The sequence below is a fragment of the Papaver somniferum genome, chromosome 7 (genome assembly GCF_003573695.1).
Source record: "Papaver somniferum cultivar HN1 chromosome 7, ASM357369v1, whole genome shotgun sequence".
Classification (NCBI taxonomy): Eukaryota; Viridiplantae; Streptophyta; class Magnoliopsida; order Ranunculales; family Papaveraceae; genus Papaver; species Papaver somniferum.
Window position 1 is genome coordinate 228,224,181 of NC_039364.1, and position 15,574 is coordinate 228,239,754.

Here is a 15,574-nt window from a genome sequence, read left to right on the forward strand (position 1 = left end):
GGAGACTGCAAAAACCTTTTTGATTACCTTAATGGCATTGAATCTTCATTAGAATGGCAAAACATATCAGTCTTAGACCAAGTTATCCATACTCTAAAATCGTGTAATAATTTTTTAGGTTTTTATTTTGTTCCAAGATCAGCTAACAATGTAGCGGACTTAATGGCCAAAGAAGCTAGGAGCTTTAGCTCAACTTGTAATTGGAGAAAAGAAGCTCCAGAATGTATTAGAACAGCTATAAAAGTAGACATATCAAATGCTAAGGCGGCTTTGCCAAGCCCAGCATTAGATAACTTTACTCATCATGGTGTACGGGTTTCTAACTCCCTAAGTTAGATTTTTTTTTTGCTTTATTAACTCACAAAAAAAAAAAAAAAAAAAAATCAACTCCAAACACATACAGGGACTCACCATAGATTGTCATATGCATTAACCCTTTTGTTCTCCAAGCCCTCACCAGAGTATTCTTCACTAACATATAAGGTCGTTTCCTACCAACAATAATTCCAATAACTAGATTTTTATAATAAGCAAGGTCCTCTTTGACATCATCAACCACAATATGAACAACTTTCTTACCTTCAGAATCGGGGATTAACTCCTACTTCTTAGTAAAAAACTCATACCAAACAATCTTCGAACTAAAAACCCTAGAACTTTCCAAAACTAAAAACCCTAGAACTTTCCAAAAACAGCCCCCTCTACCTGTTGGGATAAAAAGGTAGAGACGAACCCCCTTTAGCATGAGACCCTCCATCATCGTCCATGATGAAGGACAAACCAGTAATCAATCAAAACTAAGAAAAAAATCGAAAACCAAAACCGTTTTGACTTTTGGTCAAAATCACTCGGTCAAAATCTCCTTATATTTTTCCAAGAAAAACATGGTTACCGTGAAAGTAAATCAGCCTGCAAGGGTTTCTTAGACATGTAAAGATTAACAACTAAGAGAGATGATTTCAACTTCAAATATACCGAGTATCATAGAAAAACTCGGGTCTGTCCATACATATCCACCGACTCCAGAATGGACTCTCACAATCCATACGCAAAAAAAACTGAACCACAATTAAGATACATGAACAAGGAAAAAAAAAAACACAGTGAAACCATTGATTCAACAAAGATGGACAACAAGTTCTTCAAGCAACATTCAAGAAAGTGGGGGTCTTCTGCATATGAGTATTATAAAAGAACATCTAGAGAATAAATGTATGTCATATGAGACATTATAAGTACCAATATCTCTACTATAGATGGAAGGAAGAAAAAAAAAAGAGATCTTTGTACTTCTTTTTCAATTCCTGATAAAACTACGACAGACGGAGATAAAGAAAAAAGAACACTATACTAAGCACCCAAGCTCGAAATTGTGAACTCACAGCCTGCCAATTATTCTCCATGCAACAAATGAACAAGGGATACACGCCCACATCCAGCAAAAGATGAAAAAACATGGCTTTACCTCACAGGCTGCTGGTTGTAATGGTTCTTCTCTTTCTTCTTGGCCGCAGCAAGTTTTGCATTCCTTGCCTGAGCTTCAGTCGCAGCAGCCCTTGCTGCTGAGTCCATTTCTTTGCTCGACTTCTTCTTCTTCATCGAAGCCATTTTCTTTAGTTTCTCTTTCATATCTTCTGCCTGTTCAGACCCAGTAGCACCTTCATCAGGCTCATTGCTGGTATGCGAGCCATTAGGCTGTTCCTGGTCTTTAGCCTCCTTAGACTTCTTCTTCTTCTTTCTTGCACTTTTGCTCTCACCAGCAGGTGCAGCACTTTCCTTCTTATCTGCATCACCATTGAGCTCTTTCTTCTCCTGGGCACCTGAGACTCAAATATGAGAGAAACAACTATTTTTAGCAGAACATACATCGGAAAACCTCAAACAATATATAACAGAAGAGGCACCAAGCGTAAATGTATAAATTGAGGCTTCAAACCTTAAAAGTTTAAAGTTTACACCATCTTTCTAATATACATATATATACTAATCAACAAAACTAACTAAATTTCTCATCAACTGCGTCACAGGGGTTTTCATATGCTAAGAAATATTTGAAAGAATAATCTGGATTTACATATCTGAGCAACACATAGAAGAAAAATGCAAATTAACTTCAACAATTATTTTCAGAATGAAAAGAAGAAAAATCATCAAACCGATGAGTAAGTGGCTCGTCATGTACGTAACCTTTACTTTCACATTGTTAATAGAATGCTTATGATATAAATAGTTTCCAGAATTAACTTTCAACAAAGAGTAAGACCAAGATGCGAGGAATAGCTCTAGTTCCCAATTGAATAACCCATAGGCTTACGAGCGATTAAGTAAATCTTCATTATTAATCACACTCCACGCATTAAGTTCCATTGGTCAATAACAGATAAAACAAAATAAAGCATACTAAGCAAAAAATTTAAAAACAGATGATCAAATTACCATGAGATTCATCTTGGCCATCAGTTTCTTTCTTGTCAATTCCTAGCTCAGCCAAAACTGCATCAAGTTCTGCAAGTTCCTTTTTCTTCAGCTCCTTCTTTGAAAGCTGCCTTTCTGCTTCTTTAGGTGGCAAAGGTGCCTGGGGCATCTTCACCACCGGTTCAGCATGTACATGAACATCAGGCTCGGGTTCATGTTCTTCGTCAATGTCATCATCGCCTAAATCAAGACCATCATCTTCACTTTCACTTTCCTGGAAATTTAGGCAAGTGTTTAACAATTATGAGTCTTTGTGCAAGAGTAATTTACAAAACTATGTCATATAACTAATAGAAAAACTAGTGTTTACTACCATCTTACAGCGGTCATGATTATTTCCATGTTACTTCATCAGTTAATAGCCCAAGTCAAAGTGAGAAAATTATTTTAGATATTACTTCGCCGTCTTAAAACATGAGCCTAAACAAATGAACAGAACCGATGAAGTCTGCATCCCTTTCACATCAAGTTACTTTTAGGCTGTCTTAAAACGTGAGCCTAAACAAATGAACAGAACCGATGAAGTCTGCATCCTTTCACATCAAGTTACTTTTAGCCTTCTACTAGTTAGGTGGTTAGTTGCTAGTATACACTATATAGTCAATAAAGGGAGAAGAAACAAAAAGTACTAAACCTTAGTTCACATGCAAATTAAACATGATCAACCACAGCAAGAGATTTTGAAAGAAACTGTAAAGATTGCAATGCCATGTTTCCACATCATGAGGTTATAAAATATCTTTCAGTAAACACTTAAATTGACATATCAGGGGAGGACAAAATACACCTAGACATGATGAAGATGAAACAAATTCAGTGCCATGCAATTGTAGCTGAACTAAATTCTTATCATTAAGTTTTAATCATGAATATAGTTTTCAGTGTTATCACCAACAAAGCCATATAGATCATTCAGCTGACAAAAGAAAAGGTATTGTCCTCATAATTGACCTAGCAGACTGATAAACAATGGTATTGTCATCATACTGATAAACAGTGGTATTGTCATCATAATTAATTCATGTGAGATTGCAAATACACAAATCAAACAAACGAAACCATAAACAAACACTATATATACACAAATTAAAGATATGAAACAGTAATACTTACAACAGGGGTATGGACTTCTTCCTTATCCTGAGTATCATCAGGACCCCAAGAAGATAGAATTGGTGCTGTTGTTTGATAATAATTGTCATCATCATCATCATCCTCATCCATATCGCCCCATTTTTTCTCAGTCAATGGTTTAGGAGTATAAATCACTACAGGTTCAGGTTCTTTAGGTTTAGCAGATCCCTTTTTGGATGATCCCTGTTCTTTATTCTTCTTCTTTCTTAAACTTCCAAGAGCTGAAAAAACATTATTACTGCTTATACCTGTTGGAGCATCATCAACTACTCCCCTTCTGTGAATGTTTCCACCTCCGACCATTCTCTTCCTGATCTCTCTTCTATCAAACTCTTATCCACACACCTTATTTTAACCCTAATTATCAAATTATTAACCGAAACTAATAACAACAACAAACTTGATTTAATAAATTAGATAAAACTAGGGTTTGATGAGATCAAAACTGAGATTTCTTTCACGAAAAAATTTGTGAAGAAGATTTAGGGTTTCAAACAAAATAAATTTAAATCAAGAAATTGAAATAAAAAGGGATAGAGATTAGAAACGAGGGGATGATTTTAGGGTTCGTTTCTGAATCGAGATGGAAAAACCAAACCCTAATTTGATTTTTCTTCGTTTTAGGGTTTCGTAGAGTTGGTTGTGTTTTGTTGGTGTTGTTGTTTTGGTTTTATATGATAAAAGCGGTCTCGAAGAGATAACGCTGAGGGCTTTGAAGAAGAAACAAGAAAGGAAAAAAGGAAAGAATTTATATACTCTGAATAGGCGATGAAACCCTTTTTTTTCTCAGTTTTGTTTTAATTAAGGCTAACGTGTTCTTCTAATGTGGATGATCTTATCCTACGCATTTTTATTTTTTGACTGGATTTTTTTTTTTGTGAAGGATAAATTCTACTGTGAATTTTGCTGATGTAATACAGAAATTTCTGGATCCAGGAGTCGTTAAACGTACAGGTGTGGAGATCTTTGTGGGTCATCGTACTCAAGTGGGTGTGGTTCAACAGTATCGGTGTAAGAACACTGCCTGTATCAGTAGATACGATGGACATCGGTAAAATTTTCGAGCTAGCTAGCCAAGTGGACGGGCAAATGTGTTGGTCTATTACGGCAAAAGGTACTAAGGGACACTACCGAGTGGTCAAGACTCAAACGCTAGCGGCAAAGAGTCTGCAGCGCAATGTAGTGTCTACTTCTAAGGGTTTTTTTTTCTGTAGCCAGCGACGGTAGTATATTCTACCTTATACACACACTACTTCACCCTCGACCGACCATATTTGTTCACTTCTCATGTCTATTTCTAAAATGATTTCCTCTGTTTACTTTAAAAAGAAATATCATAATCAATGAATTCTTCTAATGAACAGACCCAAGTGAATATCATGAGATTTGATGAAGAACGACCAATGTATATCGTAAGATATTACAACAACTGGTTGGTGAGTCAGATCAGGATACGCAACTGACAACCGCAATGATGCAATTACACCAAGGGAAGATACTAGAGCAATGCCCATTTTGATCCCATTATGGACTAACCAAAACAAAAAACGAATGGGCAAATTAATAAATTTATTGGTTTGTCCATTGCGGTCCGTAAAGAGCCATGCGTCTCAAACAAATCCGCTGGCGACTCAAAGCAACTCGCATGGCCCTTGTCTGCCGCCAATGGATAAATCTGAAAGGCTACAAATTCAATCATCCAACGGCTCGTTTTGAATTTCCTATAAATACTTCTCATTTCAACTTCAAATTTATACCTTTTACGCCTCTAAATATCACTCAAATAACATCTAAAATGCCTCCCAAAGTGCCTCCTAAAGTTTGTGGTCTTAAGTAGACTCTAAAAGAGGATTTAGCTATTTGTAGAGCCTATGTTTTTCAAACAAGAAATAATATCAATAGGAATGAAGCCGCATCGATTCATACTTTCTGAGAGAACATTGTATAATGTTCGTCGCAGGAACAGGGAACCCGTTTATATGTGGGGGATTATTGCATCGTTTTCAAGGTACGGATGAAGTGAAACTAAGATCACTACTGATGTGGGGAGTATCTCAAGGCAGACATTTCGCCTTCTAAGCTTGTTTCAATGCTCGAAAAATTCAACCTCTTCAACATTCTAGATGCTCCACCATCCGATAATTAAATGAGGACGTTAATTGACGACAATGATGTATTTGTTTTAATCTTATGTAGTTACTTTGATCTAATATAGTATGATTTTATTATGAGAAATCATCAATTTATTTATGATATTGATGGTGCACCATCTAGCATATGTGGTTCCTTTAGACGGTTGGGATCTGTTTGCGTTTGTTTAGAATGATTTATGTAGTTTGGATTAATAATGAAAGTAGTGTGGCATTTATAAGAAAAATACGGCGTTATTTTGTATGCATTGGTAATTCAAATCCAACGGCTCAATTTCTTACTCTATAAATTCATTTCTTCCCCACTCCAAATTTTTTCACACCCTCTAAACCAATTTATTATTTACTTTAATCTTAATCTTTCATTATAAACTCTTAATCTCTTAATTTGTAAAAAAATGTCTGCCAGAATTTGTGGCCCTTAATATACTTAAGAAAAGGATTTGGCTATTTGTAAAGCCTACGTTTTTCATACTGTAGAAAATGTCCATGATCAAGTCACGTCACACACGTCTTTTTGACATAACATATTCATAATGTTTGTTTCAGAAACTGGGAACCCCGGAATCCAAGATGTATTTGCTCGTTTTCAATCAATTAGTAATGCAGTCACGCGATTCCTTGCTCATGTAAGGAAAATTGATCAAGAAAAATTTAAGGTGTAACTAAATAAGAAGTGATCTTAATATTTCTAAATGTATGGCAGGAAAATAACGTCAAACATTTTCAACATCCTTAAACATGGTCCATCTCAATCACATTTATACTGCACCCTAATTGCTCTCTCTATCTTTACTATGGAATAAGATGTTGCTCTTATTCGATGTTGGCTAAATATTATAGCGAGAAATCCTACCGATTAGTATTTATGAAAGTGCGTGTTAAAGGTTTTCACTGCAAATGAAAATTTAAGAACTAACAAGATCCTTAATTGAACTAAGATTTTCATTCATCAATAAGGATATCAAAAGTTATACAAAATTTTATGGATGGTTCACGTGATAATCCTGGATTGTCCAACGAAGAACTAGTGAGTATCTTAATACATTTGTTCTCATTTTGAACGATTCCATCATAGTTTAATTAAAATCATATTAACTAACTTGGTGTTTACTGTTTTTCAGAAAACCATGTCTCAATCCCAATTTTTGTTGACGAAAACGGAAGAGAGTTTAAGCATTTTGAATTATATGAACTCTATGAGATTTATGTGCCTGAATTTGATGTAGTTTGATGTTATTGTTATCATTATAAAATAGAGTTACGTTATATAGAGTCTAAATGTAATAAGTATCACTTAATATAAACTGGAAGTCTAACTTAAGGTATAAATATTTTTATTAATTGATATTATTGTCACTTCTTTTACAATATATAAACTTAGACAATAATAAGAACCTAATTAAATAATGACTTCAATAAAAATTTAGTATAATCTTTAGCCTCATGGTTATCTTCATTTGTCGTATCTTCCATTCAACGCGCTTGTGAACTGTTTTTCCTTTGTTTTTGTAACTTTGGTTGCTCACTTTCACAATTTGAGGTTTTTTTTGCCTTTTAGCAGAACATTATCTTGGATTAACTTCTAAAAATTGCACTTCCTTTTACTATTTTCAATCTTTTTAAAAGAACGGGCGATTGGGGGATATCAAAACTAATTGGGGGATAGAGGGAAAGGACAAAAACTGGATCCAAATATCAAATCAGGGTCACCCCTTATCTAATTAATTTTTTAATTCCTAATCTACCCCTCACTAATCAGGTTTAGTGGTTAATAATAATTAGTAGAATCTTAAGATTTTTGATAAATGATTAGTGTGTATTTTTGTTTGAATTTGTGTGAGTGTGGTGAGAGTAGAAGGAGGGAAATTTTTTTTGAGAGGGAACTTTTTTGTGAAAATGGAAGATGATTGTGAGGAGAGAATTGCAGCTGCTGAATCTTTAGCTCAACTATTCAATCTTCGGGTAATGATAACAACTCACAATTGGAATTATATGAAGAACCAACACCCTTGGATCATGATTTTTGTGAGAATGAAGTGTTTTTTGAAGAACCAACCCAAAAAAGTAAACCAGTTCAACATACAAGCATCCCCAATATACAGGTAATGCTGCTAAGAGGTCGAAATCTTGATTATTATTTTTTTGAATCCGCCATTTTTTTCTCTGAAAAAATCTCTGTGTCGGCATAGAAATAGTATGAATACCATGCCGGCACCACAACTACCGGCATCGTATTCATACTATTTCCATGCTGGCTGACAATATCCCCCATTTTGATACATTTACCGGCGTGGTCTTCAACCAAAAATTCCATGCCGACGCGCAATTAACTTTTCACCTACCACCGAATATTTCATGGAATATTCAGCCGACATGGTTCACTCCTAACTTTACCATGTCGGTGCCCCAATAAAAACATCCAGGAGTTAAAGAATTTTGAACTTCAATACCGGCGTGGTATATAAATTATCGAGCACGCCGGTACTACATTCTGGCTTTGAATCTTATAAAAAGAGCATGCCGGTACCACAAGAAAAACATCCAGAAGTTAGTGATTTTGGTAGTAATATACCGGCATGGTTTATAAATTATCGACCGTGCCGGCTCTAGGTTCCGGCGTCGAAACCTGTGTAATGAGCATACCGGAAATTCCATTTCCGGCATATATATTCAAGAAAATACGATGTCGGTACTGTTTAAAATTAGGTCCTCTTTTTCAAATGATGTTCCGGAATTCCGGAACATTATTCGAGAATGCCGGCATTGGTTTCCAGCTTTGGTTGTTTTGAGATTAATATGCCGAAGCTGTCGTCGAGCATGCCAGAACTAGTACCCGGAATAGTAATTTAATTTTATTTGGAACTAATTTAAATTTTTTTGCATCCATTCCTTAGATTGTGACATACATTGATCCAACAAATTCCCAACCGCTTGGTCAGGATACGTCCGAACACTATAAAATGCCTCCGGTATGTTACCAAATAATACTTTTCACCTAGTTTTAGAACTTTATGTGGGGATTGCTTGTAATGAACCTTATACTCCCATTGTTGTCCTTATGTAGGGAATAAAATATCCAGATGAAGCAATTGCTTGGGACAAAGAGACGTCTCTTAAGAACATGTGTGTGTTGGTGAGGAATACTGAACGTTCAGATAATCGTTTTGAGATGGTTTTGGAGAGAAGTGGGCAATACAAGAAGAAGGATAGCCATAAGAGAAAGGGTTATGTATATCCAAAGAAGACTAATAGGGTATACAAGACTCGTACTAGGAAGGATAATTGCCCCTGTAAGCTTGTATTCTATTTAAGAGACAAAGAAAAGGAATGAGATTGTACGGTGTGGTTTGGCCGTCATAACCACCGGGATCCGAAAGATTTTGTTGGTCACTCCCTAGTTGCAAAGCTAAAACCTCATGAATTTGAGGATGTAAAGATAATGACCAAAGCATGTATCAAACCAAGAGTGATTCTCAGAGGCTTCAAGGAAAAGGATGATACGAACTTTTCTTCTCTAAGTACAATTTATAGCGCACAAGCAACCATTAGAAGGGTGGAATGGGAAGGTAGGACCGTTATCCAAGAATTTGAGAAGATAGGTTGGGATCACAACTACACGTGTATCATTAAAAGAGGACCGGACAACAAACCCCTTCAAATATTCATTGTGCATTCTTTGCTTTCACAATTGGCTCATACATATTGTGGTGTTCTTATGATGGATTGCACCTATAAGACAAAAAAATACAACATGTCGTTGTTAAACATCGGACAAGGTATCATTCACATTGGCTTGGTGTTTAATGGAAAATGAGAGAGATTACAATTATCATTGGGCATTACGACAATTGAAATTATTGTTCCCGTAAAATAAATTTCGAGGGTCATCATAACCGATCAAGATGAAGCAAGCACTAATAAATGTTATATCCGACGTATTTCCGGATGCACAAAATTTCCTATGTACGCATCATATAGGTCAAAGTGTGACAAAACATTGTCATGCTTTGTTTGAACCCTCTAAGGCGGATATTAAGAAGAGAATAATTGCTCAACTAGAGGAAGATGTTCGCAAGTTTAAGAGAAAATATTCTGTGACGGTTCAAATGACGGCATAGAATTACATCAAGTTTTATTGTCGAAACCAAAACCGGTGTTGTGGAACTTAAACTTTTGAATGTAGGAACTACCCATAATCTACACAGAAACTTGGTCATTTTCATCCATTGTGCCCGGCATGGTTTTGGAGAAAATTGTTCCGTGTCGGTACAAATGGTGGCATAGAATTTAAATTTCTTTTATTGCCGGAAACAGTACCGCTGCTGTGGAACTTAAACATATGAATGCCGACGCTTCTCGTGTAAAGAAAACTTACAAAGACAACATTTTACTAGAAATCTAAACATGTTCAACATAAACCAAACAACTGTAAGTTGTTCTTCATCAAGGTATCATAAACCAAAAGTAAACCAAACAACTAAAGAGTTCAACCAAAAACAAGTTAGAAATTGTTCAAAACATAACAACCACCATCCAAATAACGAAACACTACTATAGAGTTCATCACTTGGTCTTTTGCTTCTTGCCAACGGGAGCCTTCCTCGTTTCCCCAAACAAAGCTCTTGCACTTGGGTCTTCAATTTTATCAAGCTTTTCCACGACTTCCTTCATTTCTTTGATGGATAACACCTCTCCTTCGTCGTACTTGCAACCTAACAGCTTCCTCAACTTGCGAAGCCGACGTCGCTAGTTTCATACATACAACACATAATTAGTATATATATATATATATATGCTGATATAACATTATGTGTAAATTAAACGACTAAGCAATTAACAATACTTACTAGCAATCCAACGGTCTTATTAAGTTGGGTCATCGTAGGTGGTGCCTCTGTAGGAGTTGGAACATGAGGGTTTTTCTGGGGTGGAACTTCGACGTCGTCCGAGCGCACGACAAAAGGATGTGACCATTCCAAGTAATTATGAATGTAGGCGGGATCGGCTTCATCATCGTTGTTCACAAGCTCCCAATTACTAGCGTTTTACCAAACGACGTGGTTCCCTATCCCTCCTATGTGTTGGTTCTGGAATTGGATCATACTCTACCCTCAACCTTGTGGAACTTGACATGGACACATAAAGGTTAAGACGATACCTTTCAGTAGAGGCTGTCATGAAGCAGGGTAATTGCTTATATCCAAGTTGTCGCATCACACGTCGAGGATCAGCCATAATGTATCCCTTTGGGTGGAACAAAGGCCCATTGTAAAATGCAACGTTATAGAACCTCAAATATTGGCGGTTTTATCTAGCCTCCCTGTAAGGGTCGAACACAACATTTTTGGTAGTCATCGCATCCAAGCCAATCTCATATCTGTCATTCGACGATTGTTACCGGGCTTCGGATGGATGTTGAACTGATATCTCTTGGCTCTAGGCTCCTCGGGGTCATCAATGGGTATAATCTTCAAGAAGGGGTTTCCCTTGAACAATGTTGGAAAATGTTCATAAGATCACACCTATATAAATATGAAATGGTACATATAAAAATCAGTAAATTTTGTTTCTAAGTTCATGATAAGGGTACAAGTGAACAATATAAATAAGAACATAAGTTTAAAAACAAAATTACCTGTAGTAGAGTGAAATTCCCGACAAATTGGTTTGTAACCGCCTTAGAGGACCTTCTCATCTCCGTCATCAAATGTGTCATTACCACGGTGCCCCAAGAATAGATAAAGACCTCTTCCAACGGATCCAAGTACTGAAGGTAGTTTGCAGTAACCCTGTTGCCACTAGTGTCAGGGAATACCCTAGTGCCCAAGATGAATAACAGGTACGTAGCGTCTGTATAACGAATCTTTGCGGGGTCTCATCCATCCTCGTCTTTTCTCTACGTCGTGTTTTCAAAGGCCTTCTTAAGCAGCGTCATCTTGATGGTCTTTGTCCTACTATTCTTAGATACATAGAAGCTTTCCACAGAAGTTTTGTAGTCCCAACCCAACAACTTGTTAGTAAGAGCGTGCAACTTCGACCATTTTAGGTTCGGGCAGTTATCTCCTTCTGCAATTGATTTTTCGGTAACACTCAAGCCTAGAATGTTCTGATCATCATCAGGGATCAAGGTCATCTCTCCAAATGGGAAGTGCATGGTATCTGTTTCACCATGATACCTTTCGACGAAGCAATTGACTGTCACAATATCTGGCTTCACATAATTTTCAACCAAATGATATATACCAGGATCCTTTACTAATGTTTGGACCTCTTCACATTACTTAGACAAATCCCAATGAGACGCGGCTTGGTTTCGGCAAACACGCACAACCTTCTTATGATCCTACAATTAGGAGATAATACGATTAAGAAATTTTATGTAAATACAAAACAATACATATGCACGAGATAGAAATGCTTACATAGGTTTGATAGATAGTACGAGCCCAAGAGTCCTTGTATCCAAATAGATGCCCCGGATCAAAAGAAGTTTCACCCCAAATTCTACCACGATTAAGGTCTGGTATCATGTCATCAATATGAGGAAGGTGTGAACCTTTAACTTTTACTTTGCTTGTGCCCTTGCCTTGTGTCGGTTGTTGACTTGGCCCACCTTGTTCCACTACTACTTGGATTTGGGTTGCTAATTGACTTGGATCAATCTCATTATCTTCCTCCTCACTCTTCTCTTCATCTTGCTCATATTCCTCCTCAACTGCTCCGGTAGATTCACGGATTGCGAGTTTACTACGGTCACGGCCACTCTCCCAAAATTCACCTCTTGTAGATGCCCCCAAACACTTGTTGCGACCTTGTTCTTTCCCTCTAGGAGTCAGAGATTGAGGAGTACTAAGACCGTCCTTCCTTCTTTTCTTAATGCCATCATCTTTAGTTTCTCGTTTGTTAGCTTCCTTTGCTTTAGCCCTATTTCAAAAGAAGCACGAAATAAATATAAGACAAGTAACTTTAATTTCTAATACCGGCATAGATACACCACATATTGGCATAGAATCATCACTACCGGCATACCTTAACAAAGTATCGACCATGCCGTGACCAAAACACGACATAGTAAATTCAAAGCATTACATGCCGGGAACCATTACCGGCATTGCCAAATAATTGTCGTGGATGCCGGTAATTTCTAGGAAGTTCCTGGATACCAAAACACCTTTGCCGGCACATACGTAAAATTGAAACACATGTCGTAACAAGGTACCGACATGGAATCTAACCTAAAACATATGCCGGTACCCATCAGAAAATCCAAAGGTTCTTTGTTTATTAGAAGCTCAATATCGGCATGGTATTCAACCTAATTTTAACGTCGTAACACAGTTCCGGTGTGGCGTTCATCCTAAATCGAATGCCGTAACTAAGTTCTGGTGTGGTCTTCAACCTTAATTTAATGTTGTGACTAAGTTCCAGTGTGGTCTTCATCCTAAATCAAATGTCGTTACATTGTTCCGGTGTGGTATTCATACTAAATTGAATGCCGGAAGCTACTGAAACTCAACTGTTTCAGTTAGGGTTTGCAATTTTGACCTAAACCCATAGCTACAAATCGATTGAAACACTAATTAAACAGTTCTAAATCACTTACCTTCTCACATAAGTCATGTTTACGAGAGGTTGATCGTCTGAGTTCTCTTGTTCTTCTTCCTCCTGCTCTTGAGAAATCAAAGCAATCCTCTTTTCTTGTTTTCTTGAGCAATCAATTTTGATTTCGATTGGGCATCTGATTTCTTTCGTGGAGGCATTTTGTGGACGAAGAAATTTTTGATTCAACGATTAATCGTAGAGTATATGAAGAACGATGAAGAAGATGAGAGGAAGATGAAAGATTTTTTTTTCAAAACCTAACCCTAACAAACGAGTATGCCGGTACTCAAATGGGGGATAACTGATTTTGCGTTTGGTTTTGATTTAAAGTTTTTTATTTTGTGGGAAGGGTATAACAGTCTTTTCATAATGTTTTTTAATTAATCAAAGGGTGTTTTAGTATTTTATCCCCAAAAAACACCCCTTAGCAGACACCTTTGGTTGGGGGAAGTAATTCATATCCCCCAATTATTTTTGATATCCCTCAATCACGCGTTCTTTTAAAACTGCCACATATCTTAGAAACGACAGCTTCGAGTTCGGCATCACATAAAAGTGTAATAGGTTTTTGAAACATTTCACTTAAAAAATTTAAAACATTAGAATTTTTTTAAAGAGATCTAATTGATAAAATTCAAGAGAAGTGAATTTTGGTGTGAGTGGAGAGTCTGAAAGTGGTGGTAATTTATAATGGTAAAAAAATAGTCGTTTTTTATTGTATCAAAGTAGTCGTTGGCGGCTTTACTACAACCGCCAGCGTCTTGACATCAGCCACTAGCGGTCTCACATGCACCACGCGGACTTTAAAAAATCGCCAACAGTCTTACATGCATCCGCGCTTCTTTTTAAGCCGCCAAACACTTTTACCATAATGCAAAATCTACTTTGCCTATCTACCTGGTTGAATAAAAAATTTGATTTGTCAAGTTTCATAGGAACTTCCTATAGAGCTCCAGAGTTAAAACAAGTATTCACAAGAAGATGGAAGTTTCAAGGGTGAGAATTTTACCATCAGAAGTTGATGCATTATTATTTTGTTAACAAATTGTGTATACTCTAACCAAAATTTCTGAATTATCCCGAAACTTGGTGATAAAGATTATTAATCAGCTTTGTCATGTACAAATTTTAATTTCATTAACTATTAACATGATGCACGAAATGTAATAGGTCTTGGTTCCGAACAAAAGGTTAGTGCAACCTTAAGGATTCTAGGTTATGGATGTTTAGCGAATTCAACTGATGAGTATATTCGTACGAGAAAAACATCTGAATAGAATTATTTGTCATCGTTTTACGAAATAATAATTAATCGTTGCGGTCCAAAGTTTTACGAAAACGCAACCCAGAAAGATGTTGGAGAAATACTACTAGTGCAAAAAGAGGATAAAGGCTCTCCATGCATACTAGGTAGTCTTGATTACATGCATTGGGCGTGGAAAATTAATATGATGTTCGAGAAAGACTACCCAAAACCAATTGTTATTTTGGAAGTTGCTTCTACTTAAGGTTGTAGGCTATGGCAAATATTTTTTGATCTTCGGGGTTGATAAAATAACATAAGTATTTTGCACATATCACCTCTGTTTAAAGATATAAATTATGAAATTTTCTCCGAAGTTAATTTCTCAATCAACAGGAATCTCTACACTCATAAGAATTATCTGGCAAATTGAATCCATCCAAAATGTATATGGCATGCCTTTTTTGGTCTTCAGGGTTTACAAAGTAACATAAATATTTTGTAAAGATCGTATAGTTGCATCTTTTCTGATGACTACACCCCAAGTAAGATTTAAGACTAAAAACTACTAAAACATACAAGATTCAAGATGAACAAGATGTAAAGAGTAAGAAATATAAAGATTAACACAAGCATATAGCGTGGTTCGGCCATGAAGACCTACATCCAAGGGGAAGAAGATGTTTTCTTTATTGATTATAAGGTCTTACCCTTGAAAGAGCTACAAAATGAGTGTTGTTGCGAAGGGCATAGAATAAGAAATGATAGGATCTCACTTAGATTCCTTACTCTCTCTCTGTCTAGATCTCTCTTAGGAATTCTTTGTAGAAACACCATCTAATAATACATAAGTTGTCCATCTCCTTATACATGGACTGGTATTTATAGGGAAATTAGACTCGTGGAGGCTTGGTCGTCCGAGCTGGTGGAGCTATTGTACATCGCCTTCGCTGCTTCGTACTGGTTA

General features: G+C 36.6%; 1 protein-coding gene across 1 annotated transcript; it reads right to left on the reverse strand.

Moving 5' to 3' along the window:
* Positions 1 to 1,087: 1,087 nt before the first annotated feature.
* Positions 1,088 to 4,388, reverse strand: LOC113299737 (uncharacterized protein DDB_G0286299-like). The gene is made up of 3 exons (XM_026548812.1): positions 3,589 to 4,388; positions 2,437 to 2,689; positions 1,088 to 1,820 (listed from the first exon to the last, which is right to left on the reverse strand). Exons 1-3 carry the CDS (start codon positions 3,910 to 3,912, stop codon positions 1,462 to 1,464), a joined length of 936 nt encoding a protein of 311 aa, XP_026404597.1. The 5' UTR covers positions 3,913 to 4,388; the 3' UTR covers positions 1,088 to 1,461.
* Between the last annotated feature and the right edge of the window lie 11,186 nt (positions 4,389 to 15,574).